The sequence below is a fragment of the Ursus maritimus genome, unplaced genomic scaffold (genome assembly GCF_017311325.1).
Source record: "Ursus maritimus isolate PB19 unplaced genomic scaffold, ASM1731132v1 scaffold_15, whole genome shotgun sequence".
In the NCBI taxonomy this organism is placed as follows: Eukaryota; Metazoa; Chordata; class Mammalia; order Carnivora; family Ursidae; genus Ursus; species Ursus maritimus.
This window is the reverse complement of record NW_024423897.1, coordinates 26,029,670-26,049,680: the sequence shown is the minus strand read 5'-3', so window position 1 is coordinate 26,049,680 and position 20,011 is coordinate 26,029,670. Positions and strand designations below refer to the sequence as shown.

Here is a 20,011-nt window from a genome sequence, read left to right as displayed (position 1 = left end):
ATGACTGAACCCTGCCATTTATAGGGCTGGGACCTGCACGTTACAGCATCTAAACCCACTGGTTATTGCATTTAGACCCTGTTCCAGTCTGGGCTTTAAAGGGGGAGGGGGAGAGAGTGGGCCCACAGTTCTTTGGCTCTTTTAAACTATGCTTTTTTCCTGTGCTGGGACACAACACAGCCCATTGAGACTGGTATGGGCTTGAGGACCTTGGGCTTGCTGAGGTCGATGAGGCAGAGCTCACTGAGACAACCAGACCTGCCCCTCTGCTGATCAGACCTTGTTCTGACTGAGGTTTTAAGGTGGAATGGTAATAATGGAAACCATCATTCTCCAGTCCCTCCGGAGAGCTTAGCCCGCAGCTCCTCCACCGTGTGACGGAGTTCTGTTATTTCCTTTAGATGCTAATTGCTCTTTTAAACTGTGGCTTCTTTTCTGTGCCCAAGGACAGAGGAATCTGTTCCTGCCCTCCCAGTACCCTGCATCCCCACTGCATCAGTTTCCCTTTGTTATTGTGTCTCCGTCTCTCTTTGTGTTCTCTTGCCATTCTCTCCATCTTTGGCTGTTCAGTAGTTGTTCAGTCAGCCCTCAGTTTTGTTTTGTTTTTTAGGAGGAATTGTTCTATCAATAAGTGTAACTTGGTGGGTTCCAGGGAGGGGTGAGTTCAGGGTTGCTGCCTTGCACTGGAACCTAGCGGTCTCCTTTCCTACTTCCTGTACCATTATAATGATGTCACTGTTCAGTGATTTTATTGTGTCTCCACCTTAATTTTTATTCAAGATGTTAGTAGATTTTCATCAGCAAATTTTAAATCAAAAGTTTTGAAACAGGTAAAGATCCTAATATTAAGGGGGAAAGGAGGTAAGGATATGGATAGTGTTATGTACGTTGTGCAGTCACAGTAAAGAGAATTCACTGCTTTCACCTCAGTTTATGAGCACATATCCTATGAGCTTACTTGCTAGAATTCTCATAATTCTCATCAGAGAATTTTTGTAATTTAGGTTTACAATCCTGTCTACTTTTAACAGTTTCCAAATTGGTTCGGGCATCATTTGCTGTGAATTTTAGTGATAAAAGTTGGAAGGTTTTCTTTAATCATCCCTCTTTTCCCCTTTGCAAGGGTGTTTTGAATTGGCACCAATTTCTTGAAGGCCCCGAGGGTGTTGAAAATGCTCGGTTTGGTTCAGCGATTGCAGCTCTTTCAGATATCAACATGGATGGCTTTAATGATGTAATCGTTGGTTCACCTTTGGAAAATCAGAACTCTGGAGCTGTGTACATCTACAATGGTCACGAGGGCACCATTCGCAAGAGGTATTCCCAGGTAATCCGTGAGTTCCATAGTGATGTATGTACATGTTAGAACTACAGAGTACCATGCAGACAATCTGAGCCATCCCACTTATTTTTAGAACTTTGTTCGTTCATTAAGCAAACATTTAGTGAACCTCCTACTGTGTGTCAGGCACTGTCCTAGGTTCTGGAGACACTGTAAAGAACAGGACAGATAAAATTCTGCTTTTTGTGGATCTTCCATTTTTTTTTGTGGAGGAGACAGAGGGAGAATAAGATAAGTGAGAAAGAGTGTTCCAGAACATAATAAATGATAAGGCATTAAAAAAAATGTTTTTAAATGTTCAGGGATGGGAGTTATTAGGTACTTTAAAGGGTGTCCAAGGGGGCCTCATTGATCAGGCAACTTCCCAGTGAAATCCTAAAAGATGTGGGCTAGGAGAGCAGTCACACCTGAGCTTGAATCAAATCCTGTTCAGTTGTTCAGTCCACTGATCTGTTGCTGCTTTGTGATTTTTTTTATTTTAAAAGATTCATGCTGTTTCTTTAATGTGGCTGCAAGCATGACAAACAGATGAGAAAAGCTGCAATTGAAAAATCAATGGAATTTTGTGGAGAATAAGACAACCTGAGAAGTGGCTGTATAGAAAATCGAACGGTGCAGTGTAGAAGCTCCCTTTGTTTCTATTTCAGTTGTTACGCATTATAATTTCATGTCAAACTTGCTCTTTCAGAAAATCTTGGGATCCGATGGAGCCTTTAGGAGCCAGCTGCAGTACTTTGGGAGATCTTTGGACGGTTATGGTGATTTAAATGGGGATTCCATCACCGACGTGTCCGTTGGTGCCTTTGGGCAAGTGGTTCAGCTCTGGTGAGTCAGTTGAGAGCCAGATACAAATGAACTAAAAACTGACCTGCTAAGTAGAGCAGATAGCTGTGCTGAAATTGTGGAAATGCCACATGCATTCTAGAAGACTCCAGGATAATTATGTGTCATAGTTTATGTATCAAAGGAAGAAATGTGTTTTTCCTTGTGGGAGAAGAAAAATACTTTCTTAACATCGCTGTCAAGTTCCTCTTCTCTATATGGTGAGCAGAAAAAGGACCTAGAAAAGACAGAGTCTTTGAAATGGTATCCAAGATATTTCTGAATATTATCTTCCCAATAACCTTACCTCAGCTCACAGAAAGGAAGCCTCATGAGAATGCTCTAAAAATACTGAATACTCAGACCACACAAGTGAAGTATAACTTCTCATGTGGTTATGAAGTAACTTTTGAAATTATTAGTCAGAAACAAGAAGCCCTTATTTAGGTTTAGCTGACCTCTCACTGACCTCAGTAGAAGTTGAAGAGCAGGGACGAGCAATAAAGGACTCAAGGGCGGTGTGATTCAAGGACAGAAATAAATATATTGTGTTGGCCAGGGATTGGAATCAGAAAGAAATTGAGAATTCGATCAAGAGCTCCCCCTGCAAAAAATATATTTCATTCATTTGTCTCTGTTGAAAAATGTGCTTTAAATGTTCAAATATTTCAAGAACAGAAAAACATTACATATTGATGTGTTGTTTCTGAATTTCATTAAACTATTTATAATATTTCACATGTGCTTTTAAAAAAATGAAATGCACTGTTTGGAGTGCATCATTTTAAAGAAAACTTCATGTGGGGGGAAAAGTACAGATCATACTTAAGACTGACACATTAAAAAATATATTAAATAAAATCAGTTAAGAGTAGCATGCCATTAGAAAAATACAAGGTGTGGTAACATAGTCACGGGACTTATTTTTTAAAAAATTTATAAAAAATCCTACCTTTCAGTGAACATCACCCTCCAGCCATCTTGCTAGGCTACATCCTTCATAGCCTATATAATTGCTATACTATGACACTCCCTGTTTTTAAAAGATTTTATTAAGTAATCTCTACACCCATTGGGGGTTTCAAACCCACCACCCCAAGGTCAAGAGTCCCATACTCCACTAACTGAGCCGGCTAGGCACCCCAATACTCCCTCTTAATATCTCCAATGATGGCCAAACTTTTCTTTAAAGGTGGATTTGATTCTTCATAAAAGTCAAGACACATGGCGTCAGATCAGTTTATTGAGGTGATCAGTCGAGCTAGGTTCTTGGCATTTTGTGGTCACATTCCTATAAGGTGCTGAGACTGGATTTTCTGGGTAACTTCCTGAGAGTAATTTTTAGGAAACAAGTTTACAAAATCATTTCAATCAATGCCGCCATCTCCACTGGGATAAAAGATTCTCTTAAAGAGATTGACTTACAGAAACCATTCACTTAGACATTTTAGATCTTGTAGGTTTGAGGACATGTTATACTTGTTGTTAGATGTTCTATGGCTGCTTATTAGGGGGCCTCATAGGTACATGATTAACTGATGAAACAATTTTTCAATTGACTCAGGTCCTTCAGATGGTACCTGAAGTTAAAGAAAAAAAAGTCTTCCGCATTTTCTTGCAGTACTTCTCAAAACGGTGAAATTACTAATTACTACCTGCCTCTCTGTGAATAATGGAGCGTGTGCCTGAAGGGTCAGTACGATAACGTACAAAATTCTGCTGGCAGAGGAACTAGGAGATCATGAGCTCTAGCTCCTCACGTGCTAACTGTTACTCGGTAAACTGACAAGTTACTAAATGGTTTTTGTCGCAGACTTTTTCATCAATAAAGGGAGACAATATCTATTTCACAGGAGTGCTGTAGAAGCAAATGAGGCCACGTGTATGTGAAAGCCTTTTAGATATCTGGAGGGCTGTGCCAGAGTCAGAAGTCTTCAGTGCCCTGCCTGAGAAACTCCCCAGCCGTTTTCGGGTACCAGGCTAGTTGCCACCGTCGTGGTCATACGCCACACATCAAAGAACTGCTGCCAGCCATTAAGGGAGGCAACAAGGAGACAGCCCGGCCACGTTCCTCCAGCTGTGCCACTCCCACCTTGCCACCTGCTGTCCCTTTGTGAGAAGAGCAAACATCACTGTTGGTGGCTGGCATTACACAACAGGGATCATGACTTTGTACTTGATTTGCCAAGAGGCTGCAGACTCACCTCCTGCACTTATGCATGCATCGAACAAAAAAAATATTACATGTGGATTGGGCTGGCAGTACAGTCACAAACACAGACATTATTCCTACCTGCCACTTTAAGGCTTTCAAATATGAAATACTGCTCAAGTGCTTAGATCGTGCAGAGAATAATTTGATAATGTTGGCCCTGGGTCCTCCAGGTAAAGGTTCTAACATGTGCACTTGGTAGTAACCTGTTTCCATTTGTGTCTTTCAGGTCACAAAGTATTGCTGATGTGTCTGTGGATGCTTCGTTCACACCAGAAAAAATTACTTTGTTCAACAAGAATGCTGATATAAAACTCACCCTCTGTTTCAGTGCCAAGTTTAGACCTACTAAGCAAAATGATCAAGTGGGTGGGTTGACCTAAAATAATCTGTGTGGAGACAGGTTTGCTTGTAGAGTTTTAGTCCTGAATATAACCTGTACTTTGGGCTTATGGACCAAAAGGAAAAAGGGTCTTGCAGACATTTAAATTGCCACACATTTGAGGTGCCTGAGAATGGTTAATTAGACGTGGAAGGTGTGGTTAGATCTTCCTCTATTGTCTCTAGAAGGTAACAGTCTGCCGCAGAAAGTTACTAACTCTGTGACCTAGTCCCAGGCTCTCCCAGCTCTAACCAAGTGTCTTTTACCCACAGGCTCCTTACCTCAAACCTTGGGCACACACAGATGACACTGATGTTACGCCCCTATTTTATGCCATATGTCGGCTATGACATGATCTAGATAGAGTGTGTTCAGCACAAGTACCAAATATTCCTATTCTTGAGCAATTAATAGACATGAAATAGAGAAAATATAAACAATATCTAGTTTGTGCCCAGTGTCTTAAATGCTCTAAATAATCTGGAGAAGTAGGTAAAAATCCGAAATGTGTCCTGCCAGCAGGNAAGAGTGAGGAAAACTGGACAAATGTCACCAGGAATTGTCCTTTCTCTTGGACCGGCACGTCTTCTTTCAGGGTGTGACCGAGTCCTTCCTAACCACTGCCCCTCCCTTTCATCTCTCCTGCTCCAGTGCTCGAAGAGCATGGCAATGGAGTTAGCACTTGATTAAACCCTGCCTTCCTTCTCTTGCTGCTTTTTCGTGGATTCTCATCCCCCTTCCATCAGATTTTGGCTCTAACCTTCAGACACCTGTAGTTCCTACACATGTTTCATTAAGTGGTTAACAAACCAACTTAATCTGCCTCTCTATTTTCAGTCTTTGTCATGAGCCATACCAAGAAATACATAGGTTAAAAACATAAAGCAGAAGTGAGATTCATGGGGCGCCTGGGTAGCGCAGTCGTTAAAGCGTCTGCCTTCCGCTCAGGGCGTGATCCCGGCGTTCCGGGATCGAGTCCCACATCGGGCTCCTCTGCTGGGAGCCTGCTTCTTCCTCTCTCACTCGCCTGCTCTGTTCCCTCTCTCGCTGGCTGTCTCTCTGTCACATAAATAAATAAAATCTTTAAAAAAAAAAAAAAAAAAGAAGTGAGATTCACATCTTGCCATGCTTTCCATGTTTTCCTACTTCTCATATCTCTCTGGCATTTTTCCTTTCAGGCATTCAAATGCTGACCCAACTCCGAGTAGCACATCTCACAGACCTGCCTTGTAGCAGGTCCGTTTGAGTAGCCGGGAGAGCTGAAACAAAAACCATTCCCATATAAAGACTAAGTGGCTAGATGTAATGTACAGCATGGAGACTATAGCTAACAACACTGTGTTGTATATCTGAAGGTTGCTAAGAGAGATTTTAAACGTCCTCACCACACACACACACACACACACACACACACACACAATTGCAACTGTGTAAGGTGGCGATCTGTTAATGAACCTTATTGTAGTCATTTTCCAATGTTTACGTATACAAAATAACTACACTGTATACCTGGAATTGATACGATATTATATCTCCGTTACATCTCAACAAAGCTGGGGGGCGGGCGGGGAATTAAGTAGCTAGTCTGCCTAAAACATTAATTTGAGAAATATATTAGTTGGCAGAAATGGCTGGCTGGTTAGCTCTCCTGGCCTGAAAGCATGGATTTGTCTCCTAAATCTTCCTCTTTTTGGTGGGGCTTCCCCCCTTCTGTTGCTGTAACTCGAAAGCAGGTTTCCACCTTCAGAGAATGTCCTTCACTGGGCTTTCTTCCCATTGGGCACCTTTTCCTTGACGTCTTCAGGTCCACACAGACTACCCAGTCATGATCATCTATCACTTAATTGTCTGGCAATAATAGTATGTAAGACCAGAATCCCATCTTCACAACTCTGAAAAGTAAATTTCTAAAGCATATGGTCTTGATTATTTATTGTACCAGGTGCTCACGCCAGTTTAAAGTTAGTAACCTAAAAAACTGATATATTGCCTATGAGGCCATCCTTTTCACCAGGCCACTGGAGAAAAATGAGCTAGTATTACCATGTGTACTAACTCTATCCTGGCTATGTTCACCTCCCTGGCGTTGTTTTTCCTTTGTATTATTTTCACCACTTGTTTTTAGTTCATTTGATTCACTTATATTTTATCTATCTTTGTTAACCTCATTAAGTCATTGGAGCAAGAAAAATTATCTGACATCTCTAATAGATATTTTAAAGGTAACCTGTAGAATTAATCTATTTTGGAAGTCTATTCAAACTTTAAAATCTTTAAAATTGTAAAATAAGATGGAATAACCCCAGATAAGACAGCTAATGCTCTTCTTTCTCAGTTTTGGGCAGCAGTTTCTAGTTGAAGGCTCTGATACTTTGTATATTGGCTACTGACATCAGTTTTTATTGCTTTTTTTTTTTTTTTCATTTTCATTCCCCTGGGTTAGTAGTAGTATCTCTGTTTTATAGATGAGGAAATGGAGGTTCAAAGAGGCTACACAAATTGCCTAAAGTCATAGAGCTCATACATGGTGGAATTAGAATTCAAACCAAGCCTTTTTTTTTTTTTTAAAGATTTTATTTATTCGACAGGGACAGCCAGCGAGAGAGGGAACACAAGCAGGGGGAGTGGGAGAGGAAGAAGCAGGCTCATAGTGGAAGAGCCTGATGTGGGGCTCGATCCCGTAACGCCAGGATCACGCCCTGAGCCGAAGGCAGACGATCAACTGCTGTGCCACCCAGGCGCCCCTCAAACCAAGTCTTTGACTCCAAACTTCTTACTGCAGAGTTACATGCCTTCCCCCTCAAATAAGCATCTAGGGTGTTCCCTCAGAGTTGATCTCAAGTAACAGTTAATCCTCACAACTGAATGGAAGCCGAAAGAACATGAGCCCTGATTTCAAAATTACCCATTTCATTTCTGACTATGCCCTAGCTCTGTGAATGGAGTTGGTTTATTTTACCTCTTTTATTATGTTTGTTATCTGAAATATGAGATCATATCCACTTTCCAGGTTGAGAGTAAAACTTGAATAAGGGAACATATGAGAATGTATTCAACTGCAGGCACTCAGGAACTGCTTCTTTATCACATCACTGTGTCAGGGATGATGAAATCGATCCTTGAGGAAGTAACTTGACCAAATTCCCTCAGTAGATTTCCTGGTGGCAAGCCCACTTTGCTCCCCACTCTTCAAGCCATGCTTCTTTGAATCCCATCTCTCGGTAACCACAGTCCCCTACATTGTACCAGAGCCTGAATTACAAATGTCGTGGCTGTCCACAGCTCACAAACCATCCACATAAAGACTGTTTTTATATTTTCTTGAGGTCCTTGATTTTGCCCAGTAAGATACAGGAAGGCAGGGATGGTTTTTCTGTAAAGACTTATTTGCAATAACATTTCTTTGTGATTTTTATTATAGCCATTTTATACAACATCACAATTGATGCAGACCTATATTCATCCAGAGTAACCTCCAGGGGTTTATTTAAAGACAATAATGAAAGGTGCCTACAAAGGAATATGCTCGTAAGCCAAGCACAGAGTTGCGCCGAGTACGACATCCACATACAGGTGAGGCCTCAGTCCTTTCTTCATCTTTTCCTCTGAATGACTAATGAATGGCCAAAGTCTAACAAGGAAGCTTGGGAGTTAGAAAATGCTTGCCCTTCTAATTAATGCTTTTCTTGTCTAATCTTATGAGCAGGAAATCCCACATTCTTTATGCTAGTATGTGGTCACCTTCTATTATGTTACTAGCATGAAATTTTATTTGGGATTACAACAAAGGCTAAAAATAAGGTTCTTACAGAAAGCAAATACAGTGCTTTCTTAAACATTTAACAGGAAAAGCTTTTAGTAGACAGTAAATTTTAATTCTAGCATTTTCCTATCAGGGAAAATTTTTATTTTTAAGCTGTTGAAAAGGACAATTCCAACTGTGATTTCCACTATTGGATTTAAATTAATATAGGTTAAGGATGAGGTTAAAATTATTTACTCCAATCTTATGCCATAGTTACTGTAGTTGACATGAAGTTTGAAAATCTCACAAGTAGGAAAAATGCTTCTCAGGGGGAAATTTCCAACAGAAAATTGATTTTATAAATTATATGACTGTTTCCCCCCAGAATGATGTAATGGTGTTTGAAAATGTGATTTCCTCAGGAAACCATTTTTAAAAGAGCTGCTTAAGAACTTTCCTAGAACATGGTTGTCAGAGTTCAAGATGCATAAGAATTGCCAAGAGAACTTTCATAAAATGCATATTCTGGGTTCCCACCACCAGAAGTTTGGGTTTGAAGGTCCAAGGTATATGCAGATTTAAGTACTCCCAGATATTTTTGATATAGATGAATGATACGGAGATCACATATCAAAAACTACTAAATAGGAGTTGGAAAAACAGAGTTAATAGAGGAATTAAAATCAATTGCATTGTTTAATTTCTTGTTCATGTTAAAAGACTCTTGTTTATGAAGGCCTGGATGTTTTTTGTTAAGATGACAATTATACACATTCTTTAAGGGGCTAAAAGCCAGCTCTCATTCTCTCCTATTTTTGTGCTAAGTCATAGATCAAATGAAACCCTCAGTGCATTCTGGGGGAATGAAGTCAGCCAAGCTGTTGTTCACACATATACCCCATTCACGCTGATGTGTAGTTGTGAAGTATTTAAGAAGATGTGTGTGATTCGGGTCAGCGAAGAGACCTTGTTTCAGTTAAAACACCGTACTGGATATCAGTCCCAAGCCCATCCTGTGTGCCAGCCTTACAGCCAGCTGAGGAAACCCCCTTCATCTGGTTTTGTAGAGCAGAGTTAGGTTCTGACTAAGGAAGGGAGTTCTCTTGTCATTTCCTGAGAGCAGCCCTGAGCACCTTCCCATCTAGGTCATACTATGCCCGCCCAGAGATTTGGTCAGGATACCTAAGGACTCCTCAGTCTTGGCAGTAGAAACTGGAAAGACCGTATGCAACAACCCAAGAGCTATGTACTGATAGGACTTTTAAGTATTAAAACTGGCATATCCTCTAAATATTTATAAATTGCATATGAATAACAAGATCACTGGTGAGCTTAACTAAGAACTGCTGCTTCAGATTTTTACTGAACCCAAGTCTCTAAGTTTCTTGGTTGTGGAGAGGCTAAGAGCAGAATTAAGACCGAGAAGAAGCAAGAGTGTGGAAAATTCAAAACGAGGATATTCTCCACAATTGAGAGGGGACTGTGTTCTTAATCGTGAACACATTTGTGGTCATTTTCTTGTTTTGAAGCTGCTGTGCCCTGGTAAACTGCCTCACTGTGTCTCTGTGTGTTTAGAAGCCCTCTGACGTTGTCAGCTCTTTGGATCTGTGTGTGAACATCAGTCTGGAAAACCCTGGCGCCAGCCCCGCCCTTGAAGCCTACTCTGAGAAGGCCAAGGTCTTCAGTGTAAGTGCGGTTTGCCCTTCCTGGAATTCAGACTGGTTAGCTTCATAGTCGCTGCCATCGTGGTCGGAAGCTACCTAGGACATAACTCTTCAACTGTTAGTCTTCTAAGTGAAATACCTTTATGTGCAAAGCTCACCAGCATGCAAGTTCCGAGGACAGGGACTTCTGTCTTCTTCACTGCTCTATTCCCAGCTCCTGGAGCAGTGCCTGGCCCACCATAGGTGTTTGATAAATATTTGTTGAAGAAATAAATAACCATAAAGTCAAACACCTCGTGCTCACCACCCACTTAAAAAAATGTTACCAATACCTATGTTCTCTGCATCCCTCCCTACCCCCATCACGTTCACGTTCATCTTGCTCCCCCAGGCAAATCATCACCTTGAATTTCGCCTTTACTGAGGCTTTTCTTCCTATGTTGCTAAACGTGTATATTCCTAAAATGTAGTTTAGCTTTGCATGGTTTCGAGCTTGTATAAATGGCATAATTCTACATGTATTCTTCCACAATCTGGTTTTTAACTCAAGAGCAAATGTGTTGGAATGTTTTTCCCTTTTTGTAGATCCCTTTCTACAAGGACTGTGGGGATGATGGAGTTTGTATCTCGGATCTGGTTCTAGATGTCCAACAACTGTCAGCTGCTCAGTAAGTCTGCTTTTGAGCTCAGTGTAAAATGTAGAAATAAGACACATTAGATCACTTTATTCAAATGAATGTTTATGGAGATTTTGTTCTACAAAAGAAACATCCATAACTAATAAAGACCCTTAAAATCTGAATTTCAATTTCTTCCATCCATAAAAGAGTAAAACAGTAAGAAATTGCAAACCGTTTGTACTTGGATGGTTCCTCTCCCTGCAAGGTAGTTAAAATCAACGAAGAAGAAAATCTAATAGCATTGACTTAGTTGTTGTTTGCATCATTTCACTGTGAAGATGGACTATTAAACAACTTTCTCAGTCCTCCGAATCTGAAGAGTTCTATCTTCTTATTTTAAAAATCAGTGAAGTATTTGAACACCAGCCTTTTTAACCTTAACTTTTTTTTCCTTTTTTCTTTTAACAGAGATCAAGCCTTTATTGTCGGCAACCAAAACAGAAGGTTAACATTTTCAATAACACTGAAAAACAAAAGGGAAAGTGCATACAACACTGAAATTGTTGTTGGTTTTTCAGAAAACTTGTTTTTTGCTTCCTGGTCGATGCCGGTAGGTGACTACACTCCAACACTCTGGGCTCACCGCTCTTGTGTTTTCTGCCTGTTGTTCAAGACCGTCTTGCTCACACTCAAAACCCCGTGTGCTGTATGCTACCTGAAGAAGCATCTTACTCCTAAGTGCCATCAGTCCTAACTTTGGGGCTCCCAACTAGTTAAACCACATGAGAATGTAGCCTGGCTCTGTATCTAGACCAGTTCTGCTCCACAGCTTGGTCAGTTTTTCCTCTGCCCTGAGACTTGGCCAGACACAACCATAACTCTTCTCTAGCCATCTGTGTGATGAGGCTGCCGTGGTCGTAGCACACATGCTTCGAGCTGCACTTGCTCTGGGAAGTTAGAGTCCCATAGCCCAGTCCAAGCTTTGTAACCACAAGTCTTGCTACTGCCAAGATGATGCATTCCAGCGAGGTCAGTTAATCACGTTGACTTGATCACTATACCAGGAACACACTTGGCCACGAATGCCCCTCTGGCCCCTCCGCTGCCACCAAGCAATGAAAGGGAGAGGAGGGAAAAGCTGAGATTTGCCAAATTCACTACTTGATAAAAGGATTTAAAATGGCATCATCCAAGTTAAAGTCAACACGAACGTAACAGATTTAGTGTTCTAAATCTATTCTGACTTCGGTGTTTCAATTCCCTGTGCCAAATGAGAACTTATTTTAAAGAGGGGGGGAAAACCCAAGGAGAACTAAAAAAGATTTCTTTAAATTATTTAAAATACAAATATCAACATATGATTTGTTTTCTTCTCTTGAAAGTACAAATTTCAAATGTATTGAGAGAAAGGTATGTATTAAAGACAGCATTTCTAAATATTGGATTAAAGTTATTTTGTGCTTCTGAAATATAAGAACTATGATTTACTTCTGGGGGAAAATTCTAGTATTTTGACCTCACTTTTGGTTTATTGGAGGTCCTGCTTAGCAATAAAAACAGTATAGTATTTTATACTGGACAATCTAAGACAATATAAGATTTTCGAGTCTTGGGGGACAATAAATTCATCGTGAACCAGCTTTACTGCTAAAATGCTCACGTGGTTTATACATCCTTCAGCATGTATGTGCACGGGCGGGCGCGCGCACACACAGACACACACACACGCACTCCACATATTAATTGATCATTGTTTCCTTCTCCTTCAGGTTGATGGGACAGAAGTAACATGCCAGATTGCTTCATCTCAGAGGACTGTTACCTGTGACGTTGGCTACCCTGCTTTGAAGAGGGAGCAACAGGTACGACTTGCATTTCGTCCTCAAATCCACACTAGCCCCTCTCAGCACTAGTGTTCATTCACCACCATTTCATCTTCATTGTTAGGTAACATCATTTGACAGGTGTCACAAAATAACCAGCTGCATATTTACAGGAAGTTTCTAAAATATCTGAATGTTTTAAGTTATTAATAAAAGTGGATTTTCCCCACACAATTCATTTCAAAAGCACATACAAGAGGGAGAGTCCTTTTTTTTTTTTCCGCCTGAATACGTTGACCAACACTATTCAGAGTGCTATCCAGAGTCACAGGTATCCTAAGTTAACCCCTGGTAAGCAAGTTTCACATCAGCACAGAACTTTCAAATTCTGACAAGTAGATATGCCTGTGATGTCATGATCTGTACACGTGACTCAAAAGGCAAGCCCTCTAAGGCTGAAGGTGAGGTATGCTAAGTATAGCAAGGGGCGTGAACAGATACTCTACAAGCCTGAAAGCTTACAATCAGAATCAAATTGGGGTGAGCTTGCTTTTCTGGGAAACTTTTGTTTTTTTTATTGGTCCTTGAGTATGAACCACCCTAGATTAATGAATTTTAATTCTGCGTACAGGTGACTTTCACTATTAACTTTGACTTCAATCTTCAAAGCCTTCAGAATCAGGCATCTGTCAGTTTCCAAGCCTCAAGGTAAAACATAATGAAGTTATGAATTGATGACAGAAGGGCTTTAATAATATTTCTCTCTAAATAGTTTCCTAATGTTTGCTTCAATAGTGAAAGCCATGAAGAAAACGAGGCAGATAATTCGGTCAGCTTCAAAATTCCTCTGCGGTATGACGCCGATATTCACATAACAAGGTAGGTGACACAGTGAGTAGCCTCTGGCCACTGATACTACCTGGTTTATGACACATTTGGCTCGTGGCTAAAGAAGTTCTCTCTATGTTCATTCTTAACTGGAAAAATTGAATTAAATATTTCCCCCTTGTCAACTGAAATGGAAGTCCAGGGACAAGTCAGTCCTTAGGAGAACCCCAAGTGACTATGTAGGTTTACGGACTGAGAGCAACACCGGAAGGGTCAGAGGGGCAGCCCCCCTGCCCCTGCCGCAGGGAAGGATGTCCGCGGGCTTCAGATGCGGTGCACACTTCCCCAAGCAGTCACAGCAGAACTCTTTGGGCCCTGAGGAGTTGCCGCCACTTCCTTCTCCACGCCTGCTTCCTACCATCCCCATGAGCTCGCAAGCAAGATCCCCCTCCCAAACACTGAAGCCCCAAGCACACGCTTTGCACATAGTAGGTCCACCACAAATAGGAAATCTTGGCACAGAAAATCAGTTTCTGGGTGGAAAATTCCTGACATAATTTACGAGGGGTTTCTTCCAACCCAGAGGAAATGAGGCATTTCCCAAAGGAGGTCATCTACGAAGAAATGCTGTTTTCCCTTTTCTTGCCCGATCCCAGCAAGCATAGCTGAAAGCAGTGGCAAAATGATACTGGTCGGTACCAGCTATCTTGAATTGTTCAGAGGGACAGGTGTCTTGAGAAGTGGCTAAGACGTGGAACACCAAAGGCACGAATAGGGTGATTGATCACCTTCGCTCCCACCAGAAAGTGAAGCAGGTTCGTGGGCGCAGACACCCCCGAGCACAGCTCTGCAGGTACGCAGGCTGAAGGCAAAGCCCACCTCCCAGCCTGGGAACCAGGGTTTTCCACCTATTGAGGCACGAAGGCAGCTGCCTAGCACACACCAGTGATGCCTGGAAAATGTGCTGCAGTGTATTGCCAAGAAGCCAGGCTGCGAACGGTGTTTAGGCACGGCGGATTTCTCCCACTTGCCACATCGCCCCAACCCCTAAAAGCACGGAACACACAGATCATGCACTAGGTCACTGAGCAAAAACAAAAAGGAAAATGTGTCATTATGTCTAGAGCATGAGACACATGAGCAAAGATGAAAGAATGCTTCTATATCAAGAGAGCTGCAAACAGCAAAAGCAGAACAAAATACAGCCCAAGCCGTCCATCCCTGAAAAATTAATCAGTAACTACAGATTCCAAAAGGCCCCGCAGGGCTAAAAGAACTGAAGACCAGTTCATCCAGAGAGATTGTTATTACCACATTACCTGATTTTTTTTCCTACCTACACTGATTCTTACCCTAAATGCTTTTTCTTAACACAGCCTTTATAGGATTCTACTCTTGAACCACGGCCAATTTTTCCAGATAGTTTAACATGAAATAAATATAAGATTGAAGTGGGACTTCACTTTCAGTAACATTTTAGCCCTGTATTTTCGTGATGGTAAACTGGATTTTAAGACTGTCTCATGTTCTTCAAAAGATATCAAAAAGCTTCTTTAAAAATTAATAGAGAATTATGTGTAAACACTAAAATGGCTCCTAATCCCACCACCCAGATAATTCCTCTTGGTGTTTTTTTAAAGAAAGACATGGATAGAAAATCCAAACACTACAGAAAGATAGACAATGAAAAGTGAAGTCATCCCTCCCGCCCCTCTGGCCATTCCGGAGATGACTCAGCTATTTTTCAGAACACCTTCCAGATGCGAGATTTGTCTGTCTACCAGGATATATGCAACACACACACACTTCCCTGAATGGAACGATAAAATCCTTCTCGAACCTTGCTTTTTATGTAATCTTAGAGAAGTTTTTCTATCAGGACATACAGATCTAACTTATCCTATTCCTGGCTGGATCAGATGTAACCAGTTCATGATTAATAAGATAGTTGATTGTTTTGCAGATTTATTTTGTTTAACCATCACAAGTACTGTAAAAAAAAATTTTTTTTTGAAAACTTTTTGAAACAGTCCTACCCAATCATTGAGTGTATCCCTTAGCAACCACTTTGATAAATGTGCAGTTATACTGTACAAATATTAGGGGTGGAAATCATGATGATAGACTTATTTCTAAAACAGGAGGCCCCTGAGTATAGCTAACTGCTCATAAATACATTGATCATCCACACTTAAGTAACTTAAGGAAAACTTAAGTAACAAATGGAAAAATGTCAGATTGCTTTAAAATTCAAAAACAGAAAATACGAATATAGAAACTAACTCTTCTTAGGGGCTCACACAAAGGTCTTCTGGAAGGTAAAGGGACTAACTCATGCAAATACAGCCAGGCTTTCTGTTTCAAATTCTAGTCAGTGTTCCCACTTTCCATGTGAGGCTGACAAATCATTGTTTCCTCTCATCTACATAACCTTGACAAATGCCACATCTATTTGAGTCTCCTAGGACATATTTTCCTTTTGAGAATTTGGAAAAGTTTTTTTTTTTAAAGCATTAAAAAAGACAGGAGTTTCATAAAGAAGCCCAAAAACTATCTCAGAAAATGTCCAGTTCAAAAAAATTTTTTAAGGAAATAGAATCAACATCTGAGAATTATGATACACTGTCCAGGGGGAAGAAATACTGCTTTTCAGACTCCTATGCCTGCTACCGACCCCCTCACAGTCCCAATGAAGTTATCCTGTTTGAATCCAGCCTTAGTCCCAGAAATGAGTGAGGAGGAGAGGGAAGGGTATCCAGTTATGAGTGGTCCTGTTGGCGTTCCTCTGACCTGGTGCTCACTTCACTTGCAAACCTTAGTTGGCAACCCCAGGCAAAGAGATCAAATCATCTGATACCTCTAAGTTTAGTCTAATAAAACCTCTGGGTCAGCCTTCATAAACGTGGTCTCCACACTAGTCATGGAAACAGACCGACCAACCTCAATTCAGACCAAAAGCATCAGAGTTGGTTTGGAACTACAGAAGATAGGGAGAAGGAATAACAAGGAAGATGTATGCCCTCTCTTACAGGCATCCAGTACAAAATACTGCAGGAGCTAAAACCCAATACCCTATCATTGCATTTTGGCAGTGATGGCAAATCCTCTGGCTTATCAATCCAGCCATCCGATCAACAAGGAGCAGGTGTGCACTGCCCTAGCACACCAGTTGGTGTAATAGCAGTCTTGAGTTCTGTCAGTTCTAAAGTGATGCATTTGCACTTATTTTAGAAACCTTACAACTGGTAAACATGGAACACAAAGAATCTTATGGAAAGATCATGAAGGGATATGTTTTTAAAGGAATTTGTTTTAGTCTTGGGAACATTAGCCTCTAGGTAGCACTTGTTTTCAGGATGTTTTTATACTAAATATAGACACTTGTAATATAAGCTAGCAGATATTTAAAAGAAGTATTAAGCTTCGAGAACAACAGCAAAACTAAAATATTTGACTTTACAAACATCATCCAACAGATTCACCAACATAAACTTTTATGAAGTCTCCTCAGATGGGAATGTTCCTTCTATCGTGCACAGTTTTGAAGATATTGGTCCAAAATTCACCTTCTCCATTAAGGTTGGTAAGCCTGTCATAAGAATACTAAGTCAGGACCAGGGGCGGGGGGGTGGATGAGACCAGGAAGAGAAGTGAAAAGCTGAACTATACCAGTGCTTCTCAAACTTGAGTATGCATTAGAATCACCTGGAGGAACATTAAGATACATGTCATGGGCTCCATCATCCGAGTTTCTGATTCAGTAGGTCTGTGGTGAGCCCAAAAACGTGCATGTCTAACAAGTGTCCAGGTGTTGCCGATGCTGCTGGTGCTGCTGCTGTACTTTGAGGACCACTAGGGCTCTCAATACATAAACAGCTGGGCTTTGTGCATAGCTACGTGTTCTGAGTAAGAAACGATTGATATGTTTTGGGTTTTTAAAAATATTTCACAGAGTGAGAGCACAAACCAGGAGACAGAGGGAGAGGGAGAAACAGGCTCCCCGCTGAGCAGGGAGCCCGATGCAGGGCTCAATCCTAGGACCCTGGGATCATGACCTGAGCTGAAAGCAGATGCTTAACCGACTGAGCCACTCAGGCACCCCAATAATTGATATATTTTGAAAGCAAGTGCTCAACATTAATCAACGAAGTGTTAATATAATGGTATTACTGTGGGCAAAAGTCTCTGGAATATAATTAAAATGTCAGTTTATCCTTGGAGACCACTTGTACTTGAGAAGCTAACCATTTACACACAAATACCTTCAGTCAGTTTGCATTGGCATTCGTAAGCAATTACAATCTAAAGATTGTATCAATTATATAAATTTGTGAAAAATTGCTATTTTATAATAAATTATAGAAAATATGAAAAGTAAAAAGAATTCATCCACTACCTTAAATGAATACCATTTTATTATTTTTTTTTAACATTTCCTACTAGTCAGTTACATGGTTACAACCCTGTGATTTGATGATGATTTGATTTAAAAAAAAAAAATCTCTAAAAAAAGTCCTGATTTGTGATCCAGATACTGGAATGTATAACATGTGGCTAGTTTTTGGCAACTACTTATTTAATAGGATATTTAATCTGATTAGTAGTAACAATAAAATAACATAGGGTATAGTAAGTATCAGCACTTTGAATCAAATATGTTATGTGTATTAACCCATTTAATTCCCAGCTTAGTTATAAGATTGGTAGGATTATTATTCCTATGGTTGTTTTCTTTTTAAGATTTTATTTTTGAGTGATTTCTATACCCAATGTGGGACTCAAACTCACAACCCCAAGATCCAGGGTTGCACGCTTTACTGACTGAGCCAGCCAGGTGCCCCCCATGGTTGTTATTTAAAATGTTTAATAGGGACACCTGGGTGGCTCAGTCGGTTAAGCATCTGCCTTCAGCTCAGGTCATGATCCCAGGATCCTGGGATCGAGTCCTGCATCAGGCTCCTTGCTAAGCGGGAGGCTTGCTTCTCCCTCTACCTGCAGCTCTCCCTGCAGCTCTCCCTGCTTGTGCTTGTGAGCACTTTCTGAGAAATAAATAAATAAAATCTTTTAAAAAATATTTAACAACCAGAAGGACATGAGCACTGGCCAATTAGATTCCCCACCAATGAGAACAAACGCTGTTCCTGCACATAGCCACTAAGTTGCTGATTATTTTTATTTTACAAATGTGGAAAACTGAAGCAAACAGAGGTCAAGTATCTTGCCCAAGCCACACTGCTCGTCAAGGGCAGAGTGGGACTTCTGCCCTGTAGCCCAACTCCACAGTAAGTGTTTTTAACCCACTCCTAAGTCACAAATTACTTACCAGTTCACATTGTAGATGTTGAGATTCTCCACGAAGAGGTGAGACACAGAGGCCCAAGTATGATTCTAAGTAACAAGGCTTACTTTCAAATGGACTCAATCTTACCGCTTAATGGTTGCCTTACATCAACACAGAGGTGATGATTATTATTTTTACAACGTGTGCATGATGTAGCAATAACCAGAATGTTTTCTTCCGTATCACGCAGGTCACAACAGGAAGTGTTCCAGTAAGCATGGCATCTGTAATCATCCACATCCCTCAGTACACCAAAGACAAGAACCCACTGATGTACCTGACTGGGGTGCATACAGATCAGGTAAGGACAACCACACTGCCTACAAACGTGTGCACTTTCCATATGGAAATACCCCATGAGGTTAAGGTGATTGTGTCTGATATCTTATGGATGGAAAACTGAGAAGATAAAAGCTATGCATCCTGAGTACCAACTAACTAGCAGTCAGTTTCATATTAGAAGCAGGTTATTGTCCTAAGGAAATAATTATAGGTGGCAGAAATTATTCCTAAAGCTCGGTCTTGGCCAGGTGAAGACCTGACTTTGTCAGCGTACTGTTTCTGGAGAAGTTAGTTGACTGCCACCATGGGAGACCAGTTGGACTACACAGCTGCAATTAGTAGCTGGTCTTTAAGATGCCAGCCTGGACTTTCACCTGGTAGTGATCAACCCTGGCTCCCCATTTTTATCAGCAGGATTTCCTGCCCGGGCTCAGGCCCACCCACAGTTGATTAAATCAGAATCTTCAGGACAAGGCTCTAGCACCAAAGATTCTGTAAAAGCCCCCACCCCCAGGTAGTTCTAACGTGCAGCCCAGATTGAGCAGCACCGTTGAGCCAAACCCCTTGACACTGGCTCAGCCTTAGTCTGGCACTTAGAGCTGGCTCTCTGGTAGCGTTAGTCCTGTGGTGTGCACAGGTGATGACACGAAATCAGTCGTAAAATGGTCCACAGAGAACCCTGAATTCAGTCTGTCACAGTCTATTATCATTGAAAATGGTCTTGTTACATACGAGGCTGTAAGAACCAGTGCCACCCCAGCGAGACACATCAGGAGGATCTGAATACGTCCAAGTTTACATGAATGGTTACTGGAAGTGGGGCATGGTCGGTGAGGTCAAAGGAGCCTCAAGTCCCTACCCCGCCCCAACATGCGACCATAGGACTTCCTAACATGTTAAAAGGAACATCAGAAATGATTTTTGCTTCCTGAGACTGATTTGATGTCCTT

General features: G+C 41.1%; 1 protein-coding gene across 1 annotated transcript in view; it reads left to right on the top strand.

The window, feature by feature from the left end:
* Positions 1–20,011, top strand: part of ITGA2 (integrin subunit alpha 2) — a 108,500-nt gene that overhangs the window by 76,610 nt on the left and 11,879 nt on the right. Inside the window, exons 14-25 of the mRNA XM_008692554.2 lie at positions 1,124–1,327; positions 2,031–2,167; positions 4,606–4,745; positions 8,180–8,331; positions 10,079–10,189; positions 10,753–10,835; positions 11,256–11,397; positions 12,557–12,649; positions 13,242–13,318; positions 13,406–13,489; positions 16,915–17,017; positions 18,970–19,080. Coding sequence (XP_008690776.1) covers positions 1,124–1,327; positions 2,031–2,167; positions 4,606–4,745; positions 8,180–8,331; positions 10,079–10,189; positions 10,753–10,835; positions 11,256–11,397; positions 12,557–12,649; positions 13,242–13,318; positions 13,406–13,489; positions 16,915–17,017; positions 18,970–19,080 — 1,437 coding nt within the window. The remainder of the gene's footprint in view (positions 1–1,123; positions 1,328–2,030; positions 2,168–4,605; positions 4,746–8,179; positions 8,332–10,078; positions 10,190–10,752; positions 10,836–11,255; positions 11,398–12,556; positions 12,650–13,241; positions 13,319–13,405; positions 13,490–16,914; positions 17,018–18,969; positions 19,081–20,011) is intronic.